Below are 19,332 nucleotides of genomic sequence, written 5' to 3'. Positions count from 1 at the left end.
CTCCTAGGTTTTCTTACTCTACTTTGTATATATTTCCTCTTAATAAAATGTTAGTACTCATGGTAAAAGCTCCTTTAAACCTTAGTGTTTAAAAATCCCTCTCTCACCCCCTTTATTACAGGTACAGGTAGATAACCTCATTATATTGTGTTTAGAACCAGCACCTCTTTAGTAGTACAGTCTCTCTCTCTTTGTTAGGACGATCTTTATGACATCCTATTGTCATGTTGTGATAGGTATTATCTCAACACCTGTGTTAACACTGATGATGGAATATTGATTCTGACAACGTTTTGTTGTGATATAGCCCTTTTTAGGGATTTTAAATAAATCTTTTACAAGATAAGGTTTTTATTTTTTGTGATTTATGGTATACAGCCAGTTACAGGAATTTTTCCTTATGATATTTTTAAGTCTATTTTTAATTTATATTTATCTGAACTGACTGGGTCACAAATGTCCTCAGAAGAATGAAGAAGAACTGAGGGTACTGACCACCATCAAATCTCTTTGAATCCAGATATACCCTCCTACAAGCCACCCAACAAAGAAAAATATTTGGAAAGTGGGTTTGAGCTCAGAGCCTGATTCAACACAACATATGTGCAGCTTTTCCATGCTGTTGCAGATAAGATAAAGATTGCCAACATTAATCTCAGATAGGCACATTAAGAAGAATATATCTGTTGTGTACTTTGTAAAACGTTTACTGATTCAATACAATTGCAATATTCAAGATTTGTTAGCAATAAACAAGCATATAGAAATTCTCAACATTTTTCGCATTTTGCTATTATTTTTAGTTAACAATGAAATAAGAAAAAGGTTACCCCAAAATAAATATTCCATTTTAAATAAAAAATAACGTGGTAAAAACAACATTGTTGAAAAAAAAGTCCATAAGTATAGAAAATATTAATATAACAACACATTCCAACAGATCATTCTCTGCAGTATGCTGTTACATGTTGTCCTTTTAATCTGTAAACTGCATAACTCTGTAATTCTCTGAAAATGAGTTATTATTGCCATCTGTTAGAAAAAGTCCCAACTTATCGTTTAAAAAAGGACACATGTGCATCTTTTTACCAGATGAGTAAATAGTGACCTTTTAGTATACACCGTATCTCCCTTGCCGCCAAATTTAGTAAGAAAAATATGTAACTCCCTAGTTTGTCCTACCACATGACTGACCTATCACTGTTTAGAAAGTGTTATTTCCAAGAAAAAGTTGGTGGTAAATAATACTAAATGAGTACTTATTAAACAATATACAAATGTTAGTGATATGTGTACCTATATATTCCTTTTTAGTATTTTTTCTTTTAAAATGGGAGATACATAGTATTCACATTAGTCATATTTAGAGAGATAGTTTTTTGTGTTTCCTGTAAAATTTGGATAAATGGAGTTATGTAGTTTACAGATTAGGTCGAAGATGTACACCTGGTTCCAAAAAAAACTGATACGACTGTTGAAGCGTATGTTGTAGAAAATTGAGCAGTGTATTTTGAAGGATAAATACTTAATATTTACATACTGTCAATGTCACTGCCAAATCTTAAAATTTGTCAGATAGCTTATTCTGTTCCACGGTTATTAGACTTTATTATTAATCTTTATTATTAATACTTTCTCCGCAACTGAGGGTATCTTATCAACTGTATTGTTTTTAAACAATAGATGATAAAATAAAAATATTGACAGTTCAAAAATGTGAACATTATTGCATTGTGTGTGGCCTAAGTTTGGGCTGAAAACTGAAATGTATTATATAATTACAAAATTTTGGAATATGTTTAATTACGTAGACCAATTTTAACAGTTGTTTTCAATACAGATTTCAATCCTCTACAAATAGTTTCTAATGTTTTTGATGTCAAATAATTAGGGAAGCTGGAATTCAACAGTTTAGAATTTTACATTGATTAATGCAAAATTGTGACGCATGTCAAAATTCTCAATGTATTTTAATTGTATTCATTTTTTTCGTATCCTGAGAAAACTAATAAATATTTTTGAAAAATTTAAACTTAGAATGAAAGACCACATTATTACCGAGGGCTGAAAGTCCCTGAAAACTTCTATAATATTTATTTTAATAAGTTACAGGGCTGAATTGAATATTAATTTGTTTTGTTGTATAATCCACGTTTACAATAATTATGTGATCTATTTGATGTAAAAACTATCATTTATATACTCTTTATAAAATACAGGAGTTCAAAATAATATAAACATTTAGACCTTAATAATTAGTACAATTTATGAATTAACATAATATTATGTAATTAGTTTTTTGTTGTTTGGTTATTTTATTATTTGTCTGTGTCATAATAAATATAATGTCAGATCAATCAAATACACTGCTCAACATGATCAAATCTAACTAAGAGTCGTATCAGTTTTTTTAGGAACCGGCTGTACAATACACAGCCAACAGTTACGGAATTTACACAATATCTGGTTTACCTGCAATATTTGCAATTGCCTCTTTTGATTGGAGCAGGTGTTGTGAGGGAACTATCTCAAAATAACTGGATACCAACTGGCTTTCTGGGTTAACCAGAACCAATTGTAACATGGGAAGTTCATAAATCGAAAACAAAATTATAGTTATGCTATAATAATACTATAAAATACTCTTGTTATATATGTCGTTAAAACGATATTATATTGTTTTCCAAATAGATACTTACCTTCACCCTTAGACGTTGTAGTTTTTGCATAATTTCGCCTTCATCTTCAGCTATATGTTTACAATAAACGTCACACCTGGAATTTCTCTCCATGTTTAACCAATATAAAAGAATGATTAAAAATACATAAACAATACTTGTACTCAATGAACTGAAGAGTGAAAGTAGAATGTGAAATTCACTAATTAATTACAGTAAAACATACAATTGTTGAACTGCATTAATTGAACTGCAACCACAGTGCAAAGTGCAATTAAACGTGCGTGCACCACTGCAATCCTGCACTACTGACACTCGACATGGAACGCTAGTGACAGAGTGTCAATGCCAAGTGCCACGTGCCCTTAAGCCGGCTTTACATTTACGAATACTCGGATCCGAGTTACGAGTAGAACTGCGAACGTTTATGAGTGATTCTTTTTACTTTTTCCTCACTTTATATGTGGAAATATTCATTATGTATATCTGCAGTAGCTTTATATGCATTATTTATTTTGTGCCACGTGCCCTTAAGCCAGCTTTACATTTACGAATACTCGGATCCGAGTTACGAGTAGAACTGCGAACGTTTATGAGTGATTCTTTTTACTTTTTCCTCACTTTATATGTGGAAATATTCATTATGTATATCTGCAGTAGCTTTATATGCATTATTTATTTTGTTGATATCGCGATATCCCTTGAGTTTACATTCTACGAACATTCAAATGATCGGTAAAAATTAATAAACTGTCCCATCTGTTCTCCAGAACATCTCAGTTCAGCCATTTTCTATTTGTAAATTACCCGTGCTCTCTTACCAACTCGTACTGCTACTCGGTTGGGTTCAACCATTCAACTTCGATCCGTGATCATATCCAAACCAATCCAAACGACAAAGAGGTTCCGAGCATGTTCCGAGATGCACTCCGAATAGGAAGTAACTCGGATCCAAGTACTCGTAAATGTAAAACCGACTTTATTATGTCTATGCACGTGCCACTGCTTCACACTTTCATAGAGCATATAACTTTCTATACTTCCAGTGTTGCCAACTTTTTACACGAAAACGATTGGTGATGGTCATAAATTATTTAACTTTTTTTAAATATCTGACTGACGGCCGGTTTCACAATCTGTGGTTAACCCTAGCGGTCAACTAACCTTTACCCACAGTCTAACTGACAGTTGCTGTTTCACAACCACAGATTCAATCATGGTTAGTTGACCCTAAGTTTTGTTTTATTTTTCTTATGTTGGTAGGAAATTATGGACAATGATCACCAGAAATAACATTTTTATGGAAGAATTATCAAATCAGCTGATCAGTCAGATGAGTTTCCATTGATTTTTATTAGGATAAATTCAATAAATTGTTATATTTCTTTATGACTATTAATTTGTTGTATATATTTTTTAAGGATTTTATATTTAGTTGTGGAGTTTATTTTGCAGATTAAGGAAAAATAAATGTGTGTATATGTGTGGTTAGGATATTCAGTCAGACTTGTGGTTGATTTGCATAATCATATTTTTGATGTTGATTCTTGCTACCTTGCTTGCTTTAAAAATTCATATATTTTAACATACCTCCTATGGGATTAATAAAATTTCATACATGATGGTTGCATCTTAGATTTTGGACCATAAAAATTACTATGCAAAACTTTTTTGAAGTATCTTTTTTTCGTAAAATTAATATTAAAAATGCTTCCCATACGTGGCCAACTAAAGTACACACACTGTATATTACATGCACATTATACATTTTAAGTTTTGTTTAAGAATAATATTTGTTTTAAGGTCTTTCGCCAATATTGTTAAAATTAAATTAATATAAAAACATTTAGCAAGCAAGAGACTATAGTATGTATTAATAATTACCCCAGGAAGCAAATCATTTAAAAATCGAACAATTATTGGCCGCTGAAATGCTAAACGCATTTAAGTACATCATATAAATTCATATCTGTAATTAATAATTTACGTGTATACACTCTGTCCTGTCAATAAAACGAAATTAGGTTAGGATAACCTCTGGTTAAGAGCTTAACCATCACTCCAAGCTCTGGTTAAAAATTCTGTCGGTTAACCACAACTTCGCCGTTGACCTGATATTGTGAAACACATATTTCGGGGTAACTTCTGGTTATCTCTTAACCACAAGTTAACTTCGACTTGTGAAACCGGCCGTGATTAGGGCATCTGAAGGATTAGTTTAGAAAATATAAATTTCACATAGACCACACATTAAAAATTGGATTTAAAATTTGAACATTTGCTTTTTCTCACACCTCTGACTGAATGTGTTTTTACAGCTCTTTGTTGACTAAGGCCCGGTCTTTTCACCTCCGAATAAATATGCTCTTATCTGGCAGTTAGCTATCTGGAGGATAAATATTTATTCGCCAGATAAAATGTACCCGTCTTTTCACGTCAATTTATGTTCCAGTTAGTTATCCGGTAGATAAGCTTAAAAGTAAGTTTGGATTCCGAACACACCTGACTTTTATGTTTATTTTTATAATTTCAGCTTTAACTTAACCTAACATAATTAGATTCGAACGAAGTATTTCAAAGATGATTTTATCGATTTTATTTCCATTTTGGAAGAAGGAATGAAGGAAATGTAAGTAAATCAAAGAATTACAACTTAAAAAAATAGGTATACAAAGTCATAAGGTTTAGAAATACATTTCCATATTTTAATCAGACAACAATATTGTTTTAGAAGGAAAACATTGATTATGCTGAAATAGTTTACTGGAGAGCTTGAACAAGAGGTAAATCCATTTTAAATTAGAGGAAAACTGTTGATTTGTATGTAAAATAGAAGACAAAGACAAGTTTAAATAAAGACAAGCTAGCTAATGAAACAGATGCAGTGGTAATTTTGTTTACATAATTATATATGTACATATTATATGATTATTAATATTAGGTTTGTTCTAGCAAACAGTCAAACTAGTCAGAAACCGTCAGCAATTAGTTGCTCAGTGAGACAACATAATACAGTCACCAGTGCTATCCCCTATCTACTCGCGCTGGTCGACTATTAGCTGATGGTTTCAAACCGTTTGAAACTGATGCTAGAACAAACCTAATGACTGTTCAATGATGTAAAAATTTGTTAATGTGGGGAAAACTTTTATTTAAATTCAATACTATATTTCTGTAAATATCATGCAATATGGCAAAACTTGATGTTACGTCTGATTTTAGCCATAATGAGATTATTTGCTTGATATGCTATTTAGTAACATTTCTTCAAGTTGGTATAGTTTGGTATGTGTATGATGAAGGTAAAACCCCCTTTGTCCCACATGTCCCCTTTTAACTTACAGTAGAACCCTAATTATCCGTGCTATTATTTTCTATTACTCAAGTTGCATTTTTGAGGTTTTATCAACATAGCGTCATTGTAAATCACTTAACGGAAACTCTATATGACGAAAGAGAGACTCATAATGAAAGATTTATTTTTTCTGTTATCTTTTTATGGTAGGTACATAATATTATAATATGTATGTGTATACGTACTTATTATACATAAGAAATACATGTTCGGATTATCAGTGCCACCTTCGGTCCCGAGGAGCACGGATAATCTGGATTCTACTGTATTAGGTAGGCCAGAACTTGATATATTACTTGATTTCTTATGTTGATTACTTTTCGTTTTTGGGTTGACAAAACATGATTTAAACTTTCAAAATGCCCTCCTGAAAAATTAGGCTAGATGGACATATCAATCATTGTCAAAACGCTACAGATTCATAATCCATCCAACTGGTATATTGAATAGTAAACTAGGGATAAACCAACTATGTATATCAAAACACAATATTTTAAAGATTGGATAATTTACATGGTAAATTGAAGAATCCCAATAACAAGAATAAAACCTAATTTTAATATTTGTTATGGGTCATTCCACGAACATACGCCTGTTTTGGATTACTTCGACAACGAATATTTTACGTTGCAAAATAAGAAGAACAAAAGTAAATTGCAAATTACATTGTTATTTATTGGAATAATTATTAGTGCCATTTACTTTCGTACTTCTTAGGTTGCACAGTAAAATATTCGTTGTCGAAATAATCCAAAACAGGCGTATGTTCGTGGAATGGCCCATAGTAGATATCTTTCACTTTTCTAAATAAAAAAAATTGGTTACAGATATGACAAACACCTAGAAGATGGAATCCTGTGTTCTCAAAGAAAAAGCTAGTTCCAGAAATAAGCTATTCTCCTTTTCATGAACATTTTTCAGTGCGTCACAAATTATAGAAAAAAAGGTAAGTCCGTGATAATACACATTTATGGCATTTATTCTAACGTGACATTTTTGTTAAATCTAACAGTTGTCAAATTTTATTTTCAATTTGGAATAAAACCAAATCAATTGTGTCTATTGCATTTATAAAATGGTATTTTCTTTCATTTGTATAGTCTTATAAATTGTACAGATTATATTGATAATATTATTATTTTATTTAATTAATAATTCTTTTTTGGTTATGGCGCCATCTATCGACAACTAGAATAATCACCGAACTAGAATAATTACCAAAGTATTCAAAGACGTGCCTTTTTTTCTGTCACATACAATTTAATGTGTTAGAGAGAAATCGAAAAACTGTGACGCACTGAAAGATGATCATGAGAAAAAGAATACCAATAATAAACTAGAGAATGTATTACAAGAAAGAACAACGCTAATACCCAACATAGCTCAATTGCTTCAGATAGAAAAAGAGGAGGAAAGGGTAGAACACAAGCGTGCCAGAGAAAATTAAAGGGCAGAAGAGACACAAAAATTCATTGATTTATTAAATTTAATAATTAAATTATACAAAGGACAATTAAATAAAGAATAAAAAATTATACATGTATATTAATGCTCCTTCTATTTCCCCATAAAGCTTGTTACTGACCAGGAGGTATACTATAATAGATATATTACATCTCATATTGCTCACTATAATAATGAGTGAGCCTGCATAAACGGAACCATAATATACATTAGGTATAGTTCCGTGTATGCAGCCTCACTCATTACTATAGTGAGTGATATGAGATATATTTTAGTATAGTTCCCCGTGCGTGACAAGCTTAACACAAAAATTTTTATAAGGTTATCAAACATCATAACTTCAGTAAATTCAATAATTTAGCTTATTCCTGGTCTATACTTAGCAATTCATTTTCAAAATTGTCTTCATTTTCATCTCTCTCTATGTTATAAATATATTGCTTCAGTGTAGGACAACTGAATCAATGTAATCATTTTGTTTTCTGCTATATACAAAAAGGGATGTATTTGCGGACTCATTAAAAAAGTAACAACCCATTGCTATGATCTGAATTTAAACAGCAATAATACAGAATTACTTATATTTGGCACAAAAAAATATTAGTAAGAAGGTACCTATTTAAAACATATCCGGGGAGTATTACTGTAACGTCCCTGGTTTTACGGCCGTCAGCCTGGTGCCTGTATTGTTGGTCGCGGTAACAGATTCTTTCCGTGTAAAAGGAGGTGTTTTTCGTCGGCGGCTGAGAATGGAAATGTTTATGACACGCGATAGGAGCAGGTGCATTTTGGAGGATAGTAAAAGGGATTTATGATTTCGTTTGTTGGGTGTTGAAACTTCTAAGAGACGAGAGAAAAACAGATTCGAGGATTTTATGGCAGGGTTATTTTGTTCTTTGGGGAGTGCGCTGCGAAGAACGGTCAAAATAAAAGACGATTGGAATGTTTTGTTTTGCTCGGCGTGTGTGTAAGCGAACGAAGGGTAATTTTTTTTCTTGTTACGGATTAATTCCTTGAGGAAAGGGGTGCGATCGGAACTACTAGTGATCGGCGGAAAAAAAATACGAATTCGCGTAATACCGTACTAACTATGTCCGAAGTTGTCGTCTAGAGTGTAGACTTGGAACACTAAATGGCGGATTAGCTGGGACCCGGGAGCAGTAAGACAGTGGCGGATACTAGAGGTGGTGTCTCATCGCCATCGCAGAGGACGTCAACCAGTTCGTGTGTTTGCTGAGACTTCGGAAGTCGTAGATTTAAGGTAATTGACTTTTCTTATTTCTTAGTAGGACCTTAGAACATTATAGACGGTTCGATACAATGGTGGGAGCGGTGGGATAGATTAGTTATTAGTTGTCGTGGACATTGGGCTGTCTACTCGGGGTATAGGTGTGACGAGAACCAAGCGAAAGGCACGGTGCCGACGGGTGTAAGACTGGGGTTTTGTTTTGCCTCTAAAAACCATGGCGGAAGTTGGTGACGAGGTAGATAGATTGAAACAAGAGTTAGAAAAGGCGAGAGAGGAAGTATGCAAGTTACAAGATGAGAGACAGAGAGTCGCCCAAAATGAACTAAACTATTTGAGAAAGGAGATGGAAGAACTGAGAATGGCCGGAAGTAGGAGGGCGGAAATGATAGGTGCTAGAGAGGTAAAAGAATGGTGTGGAAGCGAAGGAGAGATGGGTGTAGAGGAGTTTGTTGAGAGAGTAGAGATGTTGCAGCAAATTAATGGGTGGACTGAGCAGAACACAGCTGATTTGGTGAGACGAAGGATGATTGGCGAGGCGGCGGAATTTTTGCGAAATGCGACGAGTGAGAAGCAAGAGGGATGGACATGGAAGGAGATAAAAGGACTGCTACTGCAGCGGTTTGGGGTGAAGAAAGACAGAGTGGATGAAATGGTGAAACTAATGAACATCCGACGGAAGGAGGGGGAAAATTATCGGAGATTCGCTGATAGGTGTAGGACAGCGGCGCGCTATGTTGTGAAAGAATATGAGAAAGAAGAGGAAAAGAAAGTAGCGAATGAGATTCGAGAGGAAATGATCTTGGGAGTATTCATGGAGGGTTTAAATAGCGAGGTACGACGTGTGGTGAAGGCTAGGAAGGGAGTAAATACCCTGACGGCAGTATTAGATATGTTGAAGGACATAGGAGAGGAAGGTGACCGGAAAAGAGTATGGAAGGTGAGGAAGGAACTAGAGGAAGAAGAAGCAAACAGCAGCGATTCTGAGAAGAGCTTTGCGACGGTAGCAAGCAATAGCAGCGAGCGAAGAGGAATTCGGCGGATAGAAGGTGAGAAGAAGGAAGGATTTGTAAAGATGGACCGTGCAGAGGTTATAGTAGCGGCCGGAAGTAAATGGCATGATAGGGCGAATCCGGCTGGAGAAGTGCAAGGAGAGCGGCAGAGATCACGGCGCAGGGTACCGTATACCCCATGTAGGAGGTGTGGACAGGTTGGTCACTGGACACGGGAGTGCACGATACATCTGGGCAACCAGAAGAGTGGGGATTCACGTTGGAAACCGGAAGAACGAACACGGTTGGGGAAAAGGGCGAGCAACGAAGAATGCTTTCAGTGTGGGCGACCGGGCCATTTTATAAACACATGTCCACAGACCATATGCGATAATTGTGGATATGGCGGTCACGTGTGGAGACAGTGCCAAAATACTGGAACATCCGCGAGGAGGGGTTCATTTTCGCGGCGACAACGGTCATGGGAATCAGATAAGTCAGACAGGGAGGTGGAAGATTATGCGAGCCTAGCCGGAAGACGGGCTGAAAGCCGTAGCGTTTCCCCAAACTAGGTGGCCCTCCAGGTTCCCCTAGCTTGGAGATGGCCCAGAAAACTGGAGGGGGATATATTGGGAAAGCGACCGTAACCGCAGGGGGAGTAACATCCTTGATAATTACGGCCGATTTTCAAGGGGCTAATAGAAAAGTTTTAGTGGATACGGGAGCCGATGTAACCTTACTGCGAGAAGCTGTGGAGGGTGTACCAGTCATCACCGGCCGAAGCGAGACCATTACGGGGGTGACGGGGGTATGTCAACGCATCCAGGGTAAGCAGAAGCTAAACGTAACCATCGGTGATACCGCAGCCATACATGAGGTATGGATAGTCGATGTGGACTGTGGAGCTGAAGGTATATTGGGACTCGATCTGATGAAACGACTTGGACTGGTAATCGACGTTAATAGAAATGAATTGCGGACGAAGCAGGCCATGATACCTGTTATACGGAAAGTCACTCACGAGATACTGGGAGATAAAAGGAGAAAAGTAACATTTGATTTACAGCGAAACGAAATCAAGGAGTATCATGTGGAGACAACAATGAAAAAGCTAGGAAATAGCGGTAGTGGGGTTAACCGTAAGGAAACTTCTGCTCGGCGAACATTAGTGATCGCAGCGGATAGTCATGGACGCTTTCTGAAACCACTTCTTCAGCGATGGATTGGAGATGAATGGGAAATCGAGGAAATGGTTTGGCCAGGTCATGGCACTGTAGATATTATTAATGGGGTACAGCAACGGACGAGTACACTTGGAACTAATGATTGTCTCGTTTTGCTAACGGGCACCAACGATATTCGGCGGAAACAACAAGAGCAAGCAAATGATGCAAGAGCGAGGTTATTTGTGAAGACAGAAAAACCTAAGATTATTCTCTGCAATCTACCAAAACGATTCGACGTAGTTTCAAGTTCTACTGTTGTTGAAGACGTCCGTCAACATAATTTGGACTTGTTAATGGTGATGCAGATACATATGAATGTAGATCTGGTCGATATATACAGCGGCACAAGGAGAAGCGATTATACCAAGCAGGGATTCCATTTTAACCTTAAGGGAAAGATTAAGTTAGCAGAAAGGATTCGAGAGGTCTTGCAACCCGACAAGAGATGCTGTGAGATGCAAGCATTGACAGAATATGTAATGCGGGATAAATATTGGGAAGTAATCAAAGAAGTGATGGAAGAAAATGCACAGCAGCGTACAGCGAGCAAAAGCAAAACGAATAGGGAGCGAAAGAAAACGATAAAGCGTACATCTGATGAAAGTGGGATACGTGGTGGAATAGAATTGAAGAATCGCTTTAAGTTATTTGAGGCAGAGGAGGAAAATATCCCCATTATTTTGCACCAAAGCGAAGAGCATAGAGAGAACCAGAAGAAACATGTCGAGTTTATACGGGATTATTTCAAAAAAATACGTTCTCACCTAAACAACGAGCATAGAAAGAACCAAAAGAAACATGTCGCGTTTGTACGGGAATATTTCAAAGAAACAAGGAAAAATGGAAGGAGCAAGGGAGACGAATTTGTGTGTTTGCAGAGGATTCAGATTCAGGGAGATCATATGGATGAAGGAGAGTATTTTAAAGTAATAGATGGCGAGATTCAGCGGGCACCAAAGGATCGGCGAATAAGAGCAATTTGCGGCGGAGTCTGTCAGAAAAATTGGGAGCCAGCTGAAGTGGTACTAAAAAGTAGGGCCCACCTGCCAGCCTGGAGCGAAACTATACTAAAAGCCAAAATTAGAGGAACGAACCAACCGGAGGAAATAATTGTCGAGCAGTTTGGACACCTACCATCAGGTGTTAGAGTGAACCGAGTGATGGCAACGCGAATGGGAGATAATGTATGGGTGAAGTTCATAAATTGTAACCAGGAACCCGTGGAGCTAAGTTCGGGAAGAGTCGTAGGAAAGACGGCAATAATCGCTCGAGATAATACGAAGATGGTGAGACAGGTGAGAGCTGAATCTCAAGGGTCCGACTTCACAGAGGAAATTCACAAGAAGTTGGCCCACTTGTCAGTGGGGCAGGAAAAAAATATAGGGGAGATATTGCTTGAATACCGCGATGTGATGGATGCAGAGACGGAGGGGGAATTCTCATGTACTAATCAGGTGCAACATAAGATCGTCACGGGGGATGCTGCCCCGATAGCTAAATCGGCTTATAGAGTACCTTTCCGTTTGCAGGACGAGATGAGACGGCAAATACAGGATCTTCTGGACAAGGGTATAATTGCACCGTCGACTTCACCGTGGGCAGCGCCAGTGGTGTTGGTAAAGAAAAAGGCTATGGAGGGGGAGGAGGCAAAGTACAGGTTTTGTACTGATTTTAGGGGGTTGAACGCGGTGACAAGGGCGGACACCTATCCCCTTCCCAACATAAATGAAACATTGGATCGGTTGGGAAAATGCAAGTGGTACACGACCATTGATTTAGCCAGCGGGTACCATCAGATTGAGATCAGACCAGAGGACCGAGAGAAGACTGGGTTCAATACGATTGATGGACACTATGAATATAACCGGATGGCGTTTGGACTGTCAGGAGCACCAGCAACGTTCCAGAGATTCATTGACGCGGTACTAATGGGAATAAAGGGGACGGAGTGCTATGTTTACTTGGACGACGTAGTGATCTTTGCAGCGGATGAGACGGAACACAATAGGCGGTTGCGAAATGTTTTACAGCGGCTACGTGAAGTAGGTGTTAAAGCGAACCTTAAGAAATGTCAGTTCATGATGAGTGAACTAATATATTTGGGTCATTTAGTCACCAGCGCAGGTGTAAAACCTGACCCACAGAAGGTTGTAGCAATACGCACATATCCGCGGCCGAAGACTGTGCGAGAAGTACGCGCCTTTCTGGGGTTGACGGGATATTATCGGCGATTCATAAAAGGGTATGCGGAAATAGCTAAGCCGCTAACAGAACTAATAAAAGTGGAAACTACGTTTGAGTGGACCCCAACTAGAGTGGAAGCGTTCGACCGACTAAGAGAGAGTTTGTCGAAACACCCCGTATTGCGCTATCCAGATTTTGAACTGCCATTCATTCTAGCGACTGATGCGTCGGGACTAGCTTTGGGTGCGGTTTTGTCACAGCGACTTGAAGGAGAAGAGCATCCGATAGCCTACGCTTCAAGGCAACTCAACACGGCGGAAAGAAACTACTCGGTAACGGAGAAGGAACTTTTAGCGATGGTTTGGGGAATCGGTCAGTTTAGGTGCTACTTATACGGGCGGAGGTTTAGCGTAATCACCGATCATGCGCCGTTACGTTGGACGTTGCAGGTGAAAGATCCGTCGTCTAGACTAGCGAGATGGCAAATGAAACTGGCCGAGTACGAGTATGAGGTAGTGTATAAGCCGGGAAAGAGACACGTAAACGCGGACGCTTTAAGTAGAGCCGTAGCAAATGTTAGGCGCGATGAAGATTACTCAATAGATCGGGAGTGGATCAAAAGAACTCAAGAGTCTGATAACGAGTGCCAGCGTTATGTCAACAGTGGGAGCGAGGAATATCGAAAGGATTTGGACGGCATACTATACAAAGTGACGGACGGTAGGTGGCGAGTCGTAGTACCCGTGAAAATGAGAAATCGGGTGTTGAAGCGGACACATGATGAACCGAGTGCGGGACATTGTGGGGTACAGCGGTCACTTCAGCGGGCGGAGTCACAGTTTTACTGGAAAACCATGCAAAAGGACGTAAGAAAGCATGTTGAGGACTGTAGAGAATGTGGACGGACGAAAAGTGTAAATAGGGTGCCCATTTGTGAACCATACCATACGTCTAGACCTCTCGAAATGGTAGGAATGGATATAGTGGGTCCTTTGCCACAAACGCAGAGAGGTAATAAATATCTCTTGACGTACGTAGACCACTTTACGCGATATGCTGAGGCGATACCCATAAAAGACTTATCGGCCGAAACTGTGGCGCGTGTTTTTGTGAACGAGGTCGTTCTTCGGCATGGAGCGCCGGAGCGGTTACTGACGGATCAAGGGACAAATTTTGTTTCGGAGCTAATGAAAGAAGTTTGTAGACTATTGGGAATCAAGAAGATTCAAACCACGGCGTATCGGCCCCAAGTAAATGGACGGGTGGAGCGATTGCACCGAACACTTATTGGAATGGTGAAGCATTATGTGAACAGTAAGGCACGGGACTGGGACGAACATATAGGACTGGCGCTAATGGCTTACCGGAGTGCGAAACATAATGCTACGGGGTTCACCCCAAATTGGTTAACCTTTGGGAGGGAAGTACATATTCCTTTTGACTGTGACGTGGGACCGAGAATAGATGACCGAGGAGAGTTAAGCTACCCAGCGGAACTGCGAAGGCGACTGGACGAGGCTTATATATTAGCAGCAGAACAAGCGCGGAAACTAGAACAAACTAATGCCGAGAGAATGAATCGGGGAAGGCACGAGAGAAATTTAAAGGAGGGTGATTATGTATATATTCAAAATCCGATCGTGCCCAGCGGAGTCAGTAAGAAGTTTTTCAAACCATGGAGTGGGCCATACAAAATCATAGAAAAACGCGGGGCTGTGAACTACGTGGTAGATAAGGGCGACGGTAAGACCCAAACTTACCACATAGATCGGCTAAAATATTATAAAGCCTGGGAAGATCCAGACGTATCGGAAGAACAAATCGGCAACCAAGCAAAACCTACGTTATCCCTTCCGCGAATAATAGAAGATGGAGTAGAGGAGAGACCCAGGATGACCGACGACGAGGGAAGCGACGAGGAAGGAGAGATTGTATGGGGTTATGCAAGAGAGCCAGAGGTTGACGACGATGACTTAGGGGGTACGGCAGATATTGGAGACGTTCCGGACGAATCGAGAGTGATAGCCCCAAGAACGAGAAGGCCTCCACAGCGATACACTCCAACCTCCGATGGAATTCGCGAGAGTGAGTTCTGGACAGATGACTCCGGTCTCAGTGAAGAACTGCGGGACTTGCAGCAGCTTGCGGACACCAGCAGTGAAGAAGAGCAGATGGTAGCGGCAGAAGTAGGGGAAAGTTCGGGTGACGAGGAAATCCTAGACATAATTAACGAAGCAACCGTGGAGGAACCTGGGTTATCAAGAGGAGGCCGGCCTCAGCGAGAGAGGCGAAAACCCCTTAGATATCGTATAGAGGATTGAAAAGGATTGCCCTTGGGGCAATCTTTTTATGTGGAGGGGAGTGATGTAACGTCCCTGGTTTTACGGCCGTCAGCCTGGTGCCTGTATTGTTGGTCGCGGTAACAGATTCTTTCCGTGTAAAAGGAGGTGTTTTTCGTCGGCGGCTGAGAATGGAAATGTTTATGACACGCGATAGGAGCAGGTGCATTTTGGAGGATAGTAAAAGGGATTTATGATTTCGTTTGTTGGGTGTTGAAACTTCTAAGAGACGAGAGAAAAACAGATTCGAGGATTTTATGGCAGGGTTATTTTGTTCTTTGGGGAGTGCGCTGCGAAGAACGGTCAAAATAAAAGACGATTGGAATGTTTTGTTTTGCTCGGCGTGTGTGTAAGCGAACGAAGGGTAATTTTTTTTCTTGTTACGGATTAATTCCTTGAGGAAAGGGGTGCGATCGGAACTACTAGTGATCGGCGGAAAAAAAATACGAATTCGCGTAATACCGTACTAACTATGTCCGAAGTTGTCGTCTAGAGTGTAGACTTGGAACACTAAATGGCGGATTAGCTGGGACCCGGGAGCAGTAAGACAGTGGCGGATACTAGAGGTGGTGTCTCATCGCCATCGCAGAGGACGTCAACCAGTTCGTGTGTTTGCTGAGACTTCGGAAGTCGTAGATTTAAGGTAATTGACTTTTCTTATTTCTTAGTAGGACCTTAGAACATTATAGACGGTTCGATACAATTACGAAATTCTCAGAATATAAAATCAGTCTTCCTATATTCTATTTTTTTTAGAATTTCATGATACACCCAGTATGTTTTGGATACTTAACAGCAGCTTTTTTTTCAAGGTAGGTATCATCTACTGTTTCTGAGAACCATGTGCATACATAATTCTAGTTACTACCTACATATATCAATACCTTTCATTTTGGAATCGTAAAATATTTGGCAATTCAAAGAAATGATGGGATAAGAAACTATTCTATTTTTATTTTTTACAACTTGTTTTCCTTTGTAAATGAATATAGTTGGGTAGGTATACAATAATACATACCTATTATAATTTTTTCAAATTATAACCCATCTTTAATTTAATATCTAATAACTCTGCTTAAAAAATTACAGTAGGTAGGTATGTATAAAAACAAAATAACATAAAATTTGTGATTGAGAATTTTTAGAAAGAACAAAATTTTACTTTTGCAATAAATTCAATCAGACCCTCAAGATTTTAGGTTATATTTTTAGTTTCCTGGTAATCAGAAACCATGAAATATACGAAAATCAAAGTTTATCTGCCAGATAACTTCTTATTCGGTACTTTATTCGGCAGTTAAATATTTGATATTTAACGTCAATTTATCTGCCGGATAACTTTATTCCAGAGTGAAAAGACGCTACTTTTTTTATCTGTCAGATAAACTTCCCGTTAACTATTTATCCGGAGGTGAAAAGACCGGGCCTAAGGGAAAATGAAAATGTAGTATGTCAAAGTGTGTAAATAATTTTATTTCCTTAGCTGAGCGCTTTCGACATAAACGTCATCATCGGAGCTAATGGTCAAATACTAAAAAAGTACCGCTACATAGAGGTGTAAAAAAGTGCATCTTAGGAATGTACATTTGCTTTTTAAATTTTGAATGCTAGCTTAGTCCTCCGTACAACAGCAAACAGCAAAAAAACAGAAAGAAACGGCCACATACACGTTGCACAAAAAAAAAACATATAAACTTTTTTCATAGTCCGGGTGTCGATATCACCCGTCCATCCTTGGCCTAGTAACAACAGCTGACTGACCTGTTACTAGGCCAAGGATGGACGGGTGATATCGACACCCGGACCATGAAAAAAGTTTATATGTTTTTTTTTTGTGCAACGTGTATGTGGCCGTTTCTTTCTGTTTTTTTGCTGTTTGCTGTTGTACGGAGGACTAAGCTAGCATTCAAAATTTAAAAAGCAAATGTACATTCCTAAGATGCACTTTTTTACACCTCTATGTAGCGGTACTTTTTTAGTATTTGACCATTAGCTCCGATGATGACGTTTATGTCGAAAGCGCTCAGCTAAGGAAATAAAATTATTTACACACTTTGACATACTACATTTTCATTTTCCCTTATTCATTCAAGTGTGTACAAACTTATCAGTCTTTCAACTATCTTTGTTGACTTCCGGCAAAACCTTGTCTTCTTCTTCTTCTTGATGTGCTTAGCCGTGGCAATTGTTGGCGATCATCAAGGCAATAATATTTATCTTATCTGCAGCAATTCCAATTATCTTCCAAATATTTTTTCTTGCAGGATGGCTTGTAGAAGGGCATATCTGATTTCATTTCGCATAATGTGTCCAAAGTATTCCAACTTTCGTGATTTGATGGCAGTCATTACAGCTCCCGGAACGATGAACCATGGCCGATGAGAAACGCTGTCGACGGTGCCCACCTAAACTCTACGGTCTTTACACAGACAGGATTTCTCTCACCGGTCATGGTTCACTTCGGGAGCTGTACCTACCTGTCGGTTAATTTTCATTTTTATGAGGACCTCCTCATTTGCGACTCGGTCAGTTCACGGGATTTTAAGTATTCTCCTATATAGGTACATCTCAAAAGCTTCCAATTTTCTGCACATTATGCATATCTTCATTCACGGTCCACGATTTAACACCACAAAAAAGAACAGAGAAGACAAATACAAAAACATTGATACATTTTCTACGATGTGCATGATACCATGAAATATTGTAGTCATGGCTTATCTATTTGGATCCCAAAAAGGTGGCTTCTGGAGCCACCAATATACTGTTCGTGGTTTGCTTTTCCTAACTTATATTTTTCATTTCAAATGTTACCTGCTCCTTTTGCGTACAGCATTTTGTACGTAACAAATCCACGACTTTTTGGTTGTTTTTTACATTACTGCTACTTTTGCTCCACCTAGTATGGCTAAAACTGGTCGCTGAGGGTTATCTAAAGCTTTAGCAAAGTTCTGAAGCTCTTTTTTAAGCAAAAACCCAGCAGCTCTTTTCAAATCCTTCTAACATAATCGAATAATGGGGCCGATGTGCCGTTTAGACTTTGTCTGAACTCCTTGTTCTGGAGCCGCCCTCATTTTCTTACCGCTAGCATCCACTCCTTTGCCTCCTTCTTCTGCATGATATCCAATAAAAGATTGAGTGCAAGAGTGGAGTATGTCGCAAACAAATGTGGCTGCGAAATATAAAGAACTGAACAGGCATACAGTAGGAAAAATGAAAGAATACCCATGAACGAACATATAAAACACGCTGTATTTTCCTGTCACCGTGTCACATAAAAAATTGGTCAGCGCAAGTACATGTAATAATTATTGTTACATGTACTTGCACTGGACAATTTTCTTTGTGACACGGTGCCAGGAAAATAGAGCGTGTTTTATATGTTCGTTCATGGGTATTCTTTCATTTTTCCGACTGTATATAAGTAATAACACTGGCGAATTTTACATGGCGCAAAAGACAGACGTCTGACCAACACGTTGAACGCCGTAATGTATACAGGGTGTAACAAAAATACAGGTCATAAATTTAATCAAATATTCTGGGACCAAAAATAATTCGATTGAACCTAACTTACCTTAGTACAAATGTGCACATAAAAAAAATTACAGCCCTTTTAAGTTACAAAATGAAAATCGATTTTTTCGAATGTATCGAAAACTATTGGAGATTTTTTATTGAAAATGGACATGTGGCATTCTTATGGTACTATGATCTTAAGAAGAAATTATAGTGAAATTTGGACACCCCATAAAAATTTTATGGGGGTTTTGTTCCTTTAAACCCCCCCAAACTTTTGTGTACGTTCCAATTAAATTATTATTGTAGTACCATTAGTTAAATTCAAT

The 19,332-nt window shown here is 38.4% G+C and overlaps 1 protein-coding gene and 1 long non-coding RNA gene across 5 annotated transcripts in view; one reads left to right on the top strand and one right to left on the bottom strand.

The window, feature by feature from the left end:
- LOC114325245 (uncharacterized) overlaps positions 1-2,992 on the bottom strand; it is a 62,234-nt gene extending 59,242 nt beyond the window's left edge. For both annotated transcript variants that reach the window (XM_028273250.2, XM_028273251.2), the window contains exon 1: positions 2,700-2,992. In XM_028273250.2, the coding sequence (XP_028129051.2) occupies positions 2,700-2,792 (93 nt within the window). In that variant the 5' untranslated portion in view covers positions 2,793-2,992. The remainder of the gene's footprint in view (positions 1-2,699) is intronic.
- Positions 2,993-3,794: 802 nt separating this feature from the next.
- Positions 3,795-7,568, top strand: LOC126888396 (uncharacterized). Of its 3 annotated transcripts, none has more exons than XR_007699538.1 (4): positions 3,795-5,157; positions 5,212-5,307; positions 5,410-5,565; positions 6,861-7,568. It is a non-coding gene; the product is annotated as an uncharacterized LOC126888396 (long non-coding RNA). The 3 variants fall into 3 exon arrangements; XR_007699537.1 differs by having other exon boundaries at positions 3,795-5,307; positions 6,861-6,979; positions 7,226-7,568; XR_007699536.1 differs by having other exon boundaries at positions 3,795-5,307.
- Positions 7,569-19,332: the final 11,764 nt, after the last annotated feature.

The sequence above is a fragment of the Diabrotica virgifera genome, chromosome 7 (assembly GCF_917563875.1).
Source record: "Diabrotica virgifera virgifera chromosome 7, PGI_DIABVI_V3a".
Taxonomy (NCBI): Eukaryota; Metazoa; Arthropoda; class Insecta; order Coleoptera; family Chrysomelidae; genus Diabrotica; species Diabrotica virgifera.
The sequence above is the reverse complement of the archived record's forward strand: the minus strand, read 5'-3'. Positions and strand labels throughout refer to the sequence as shown.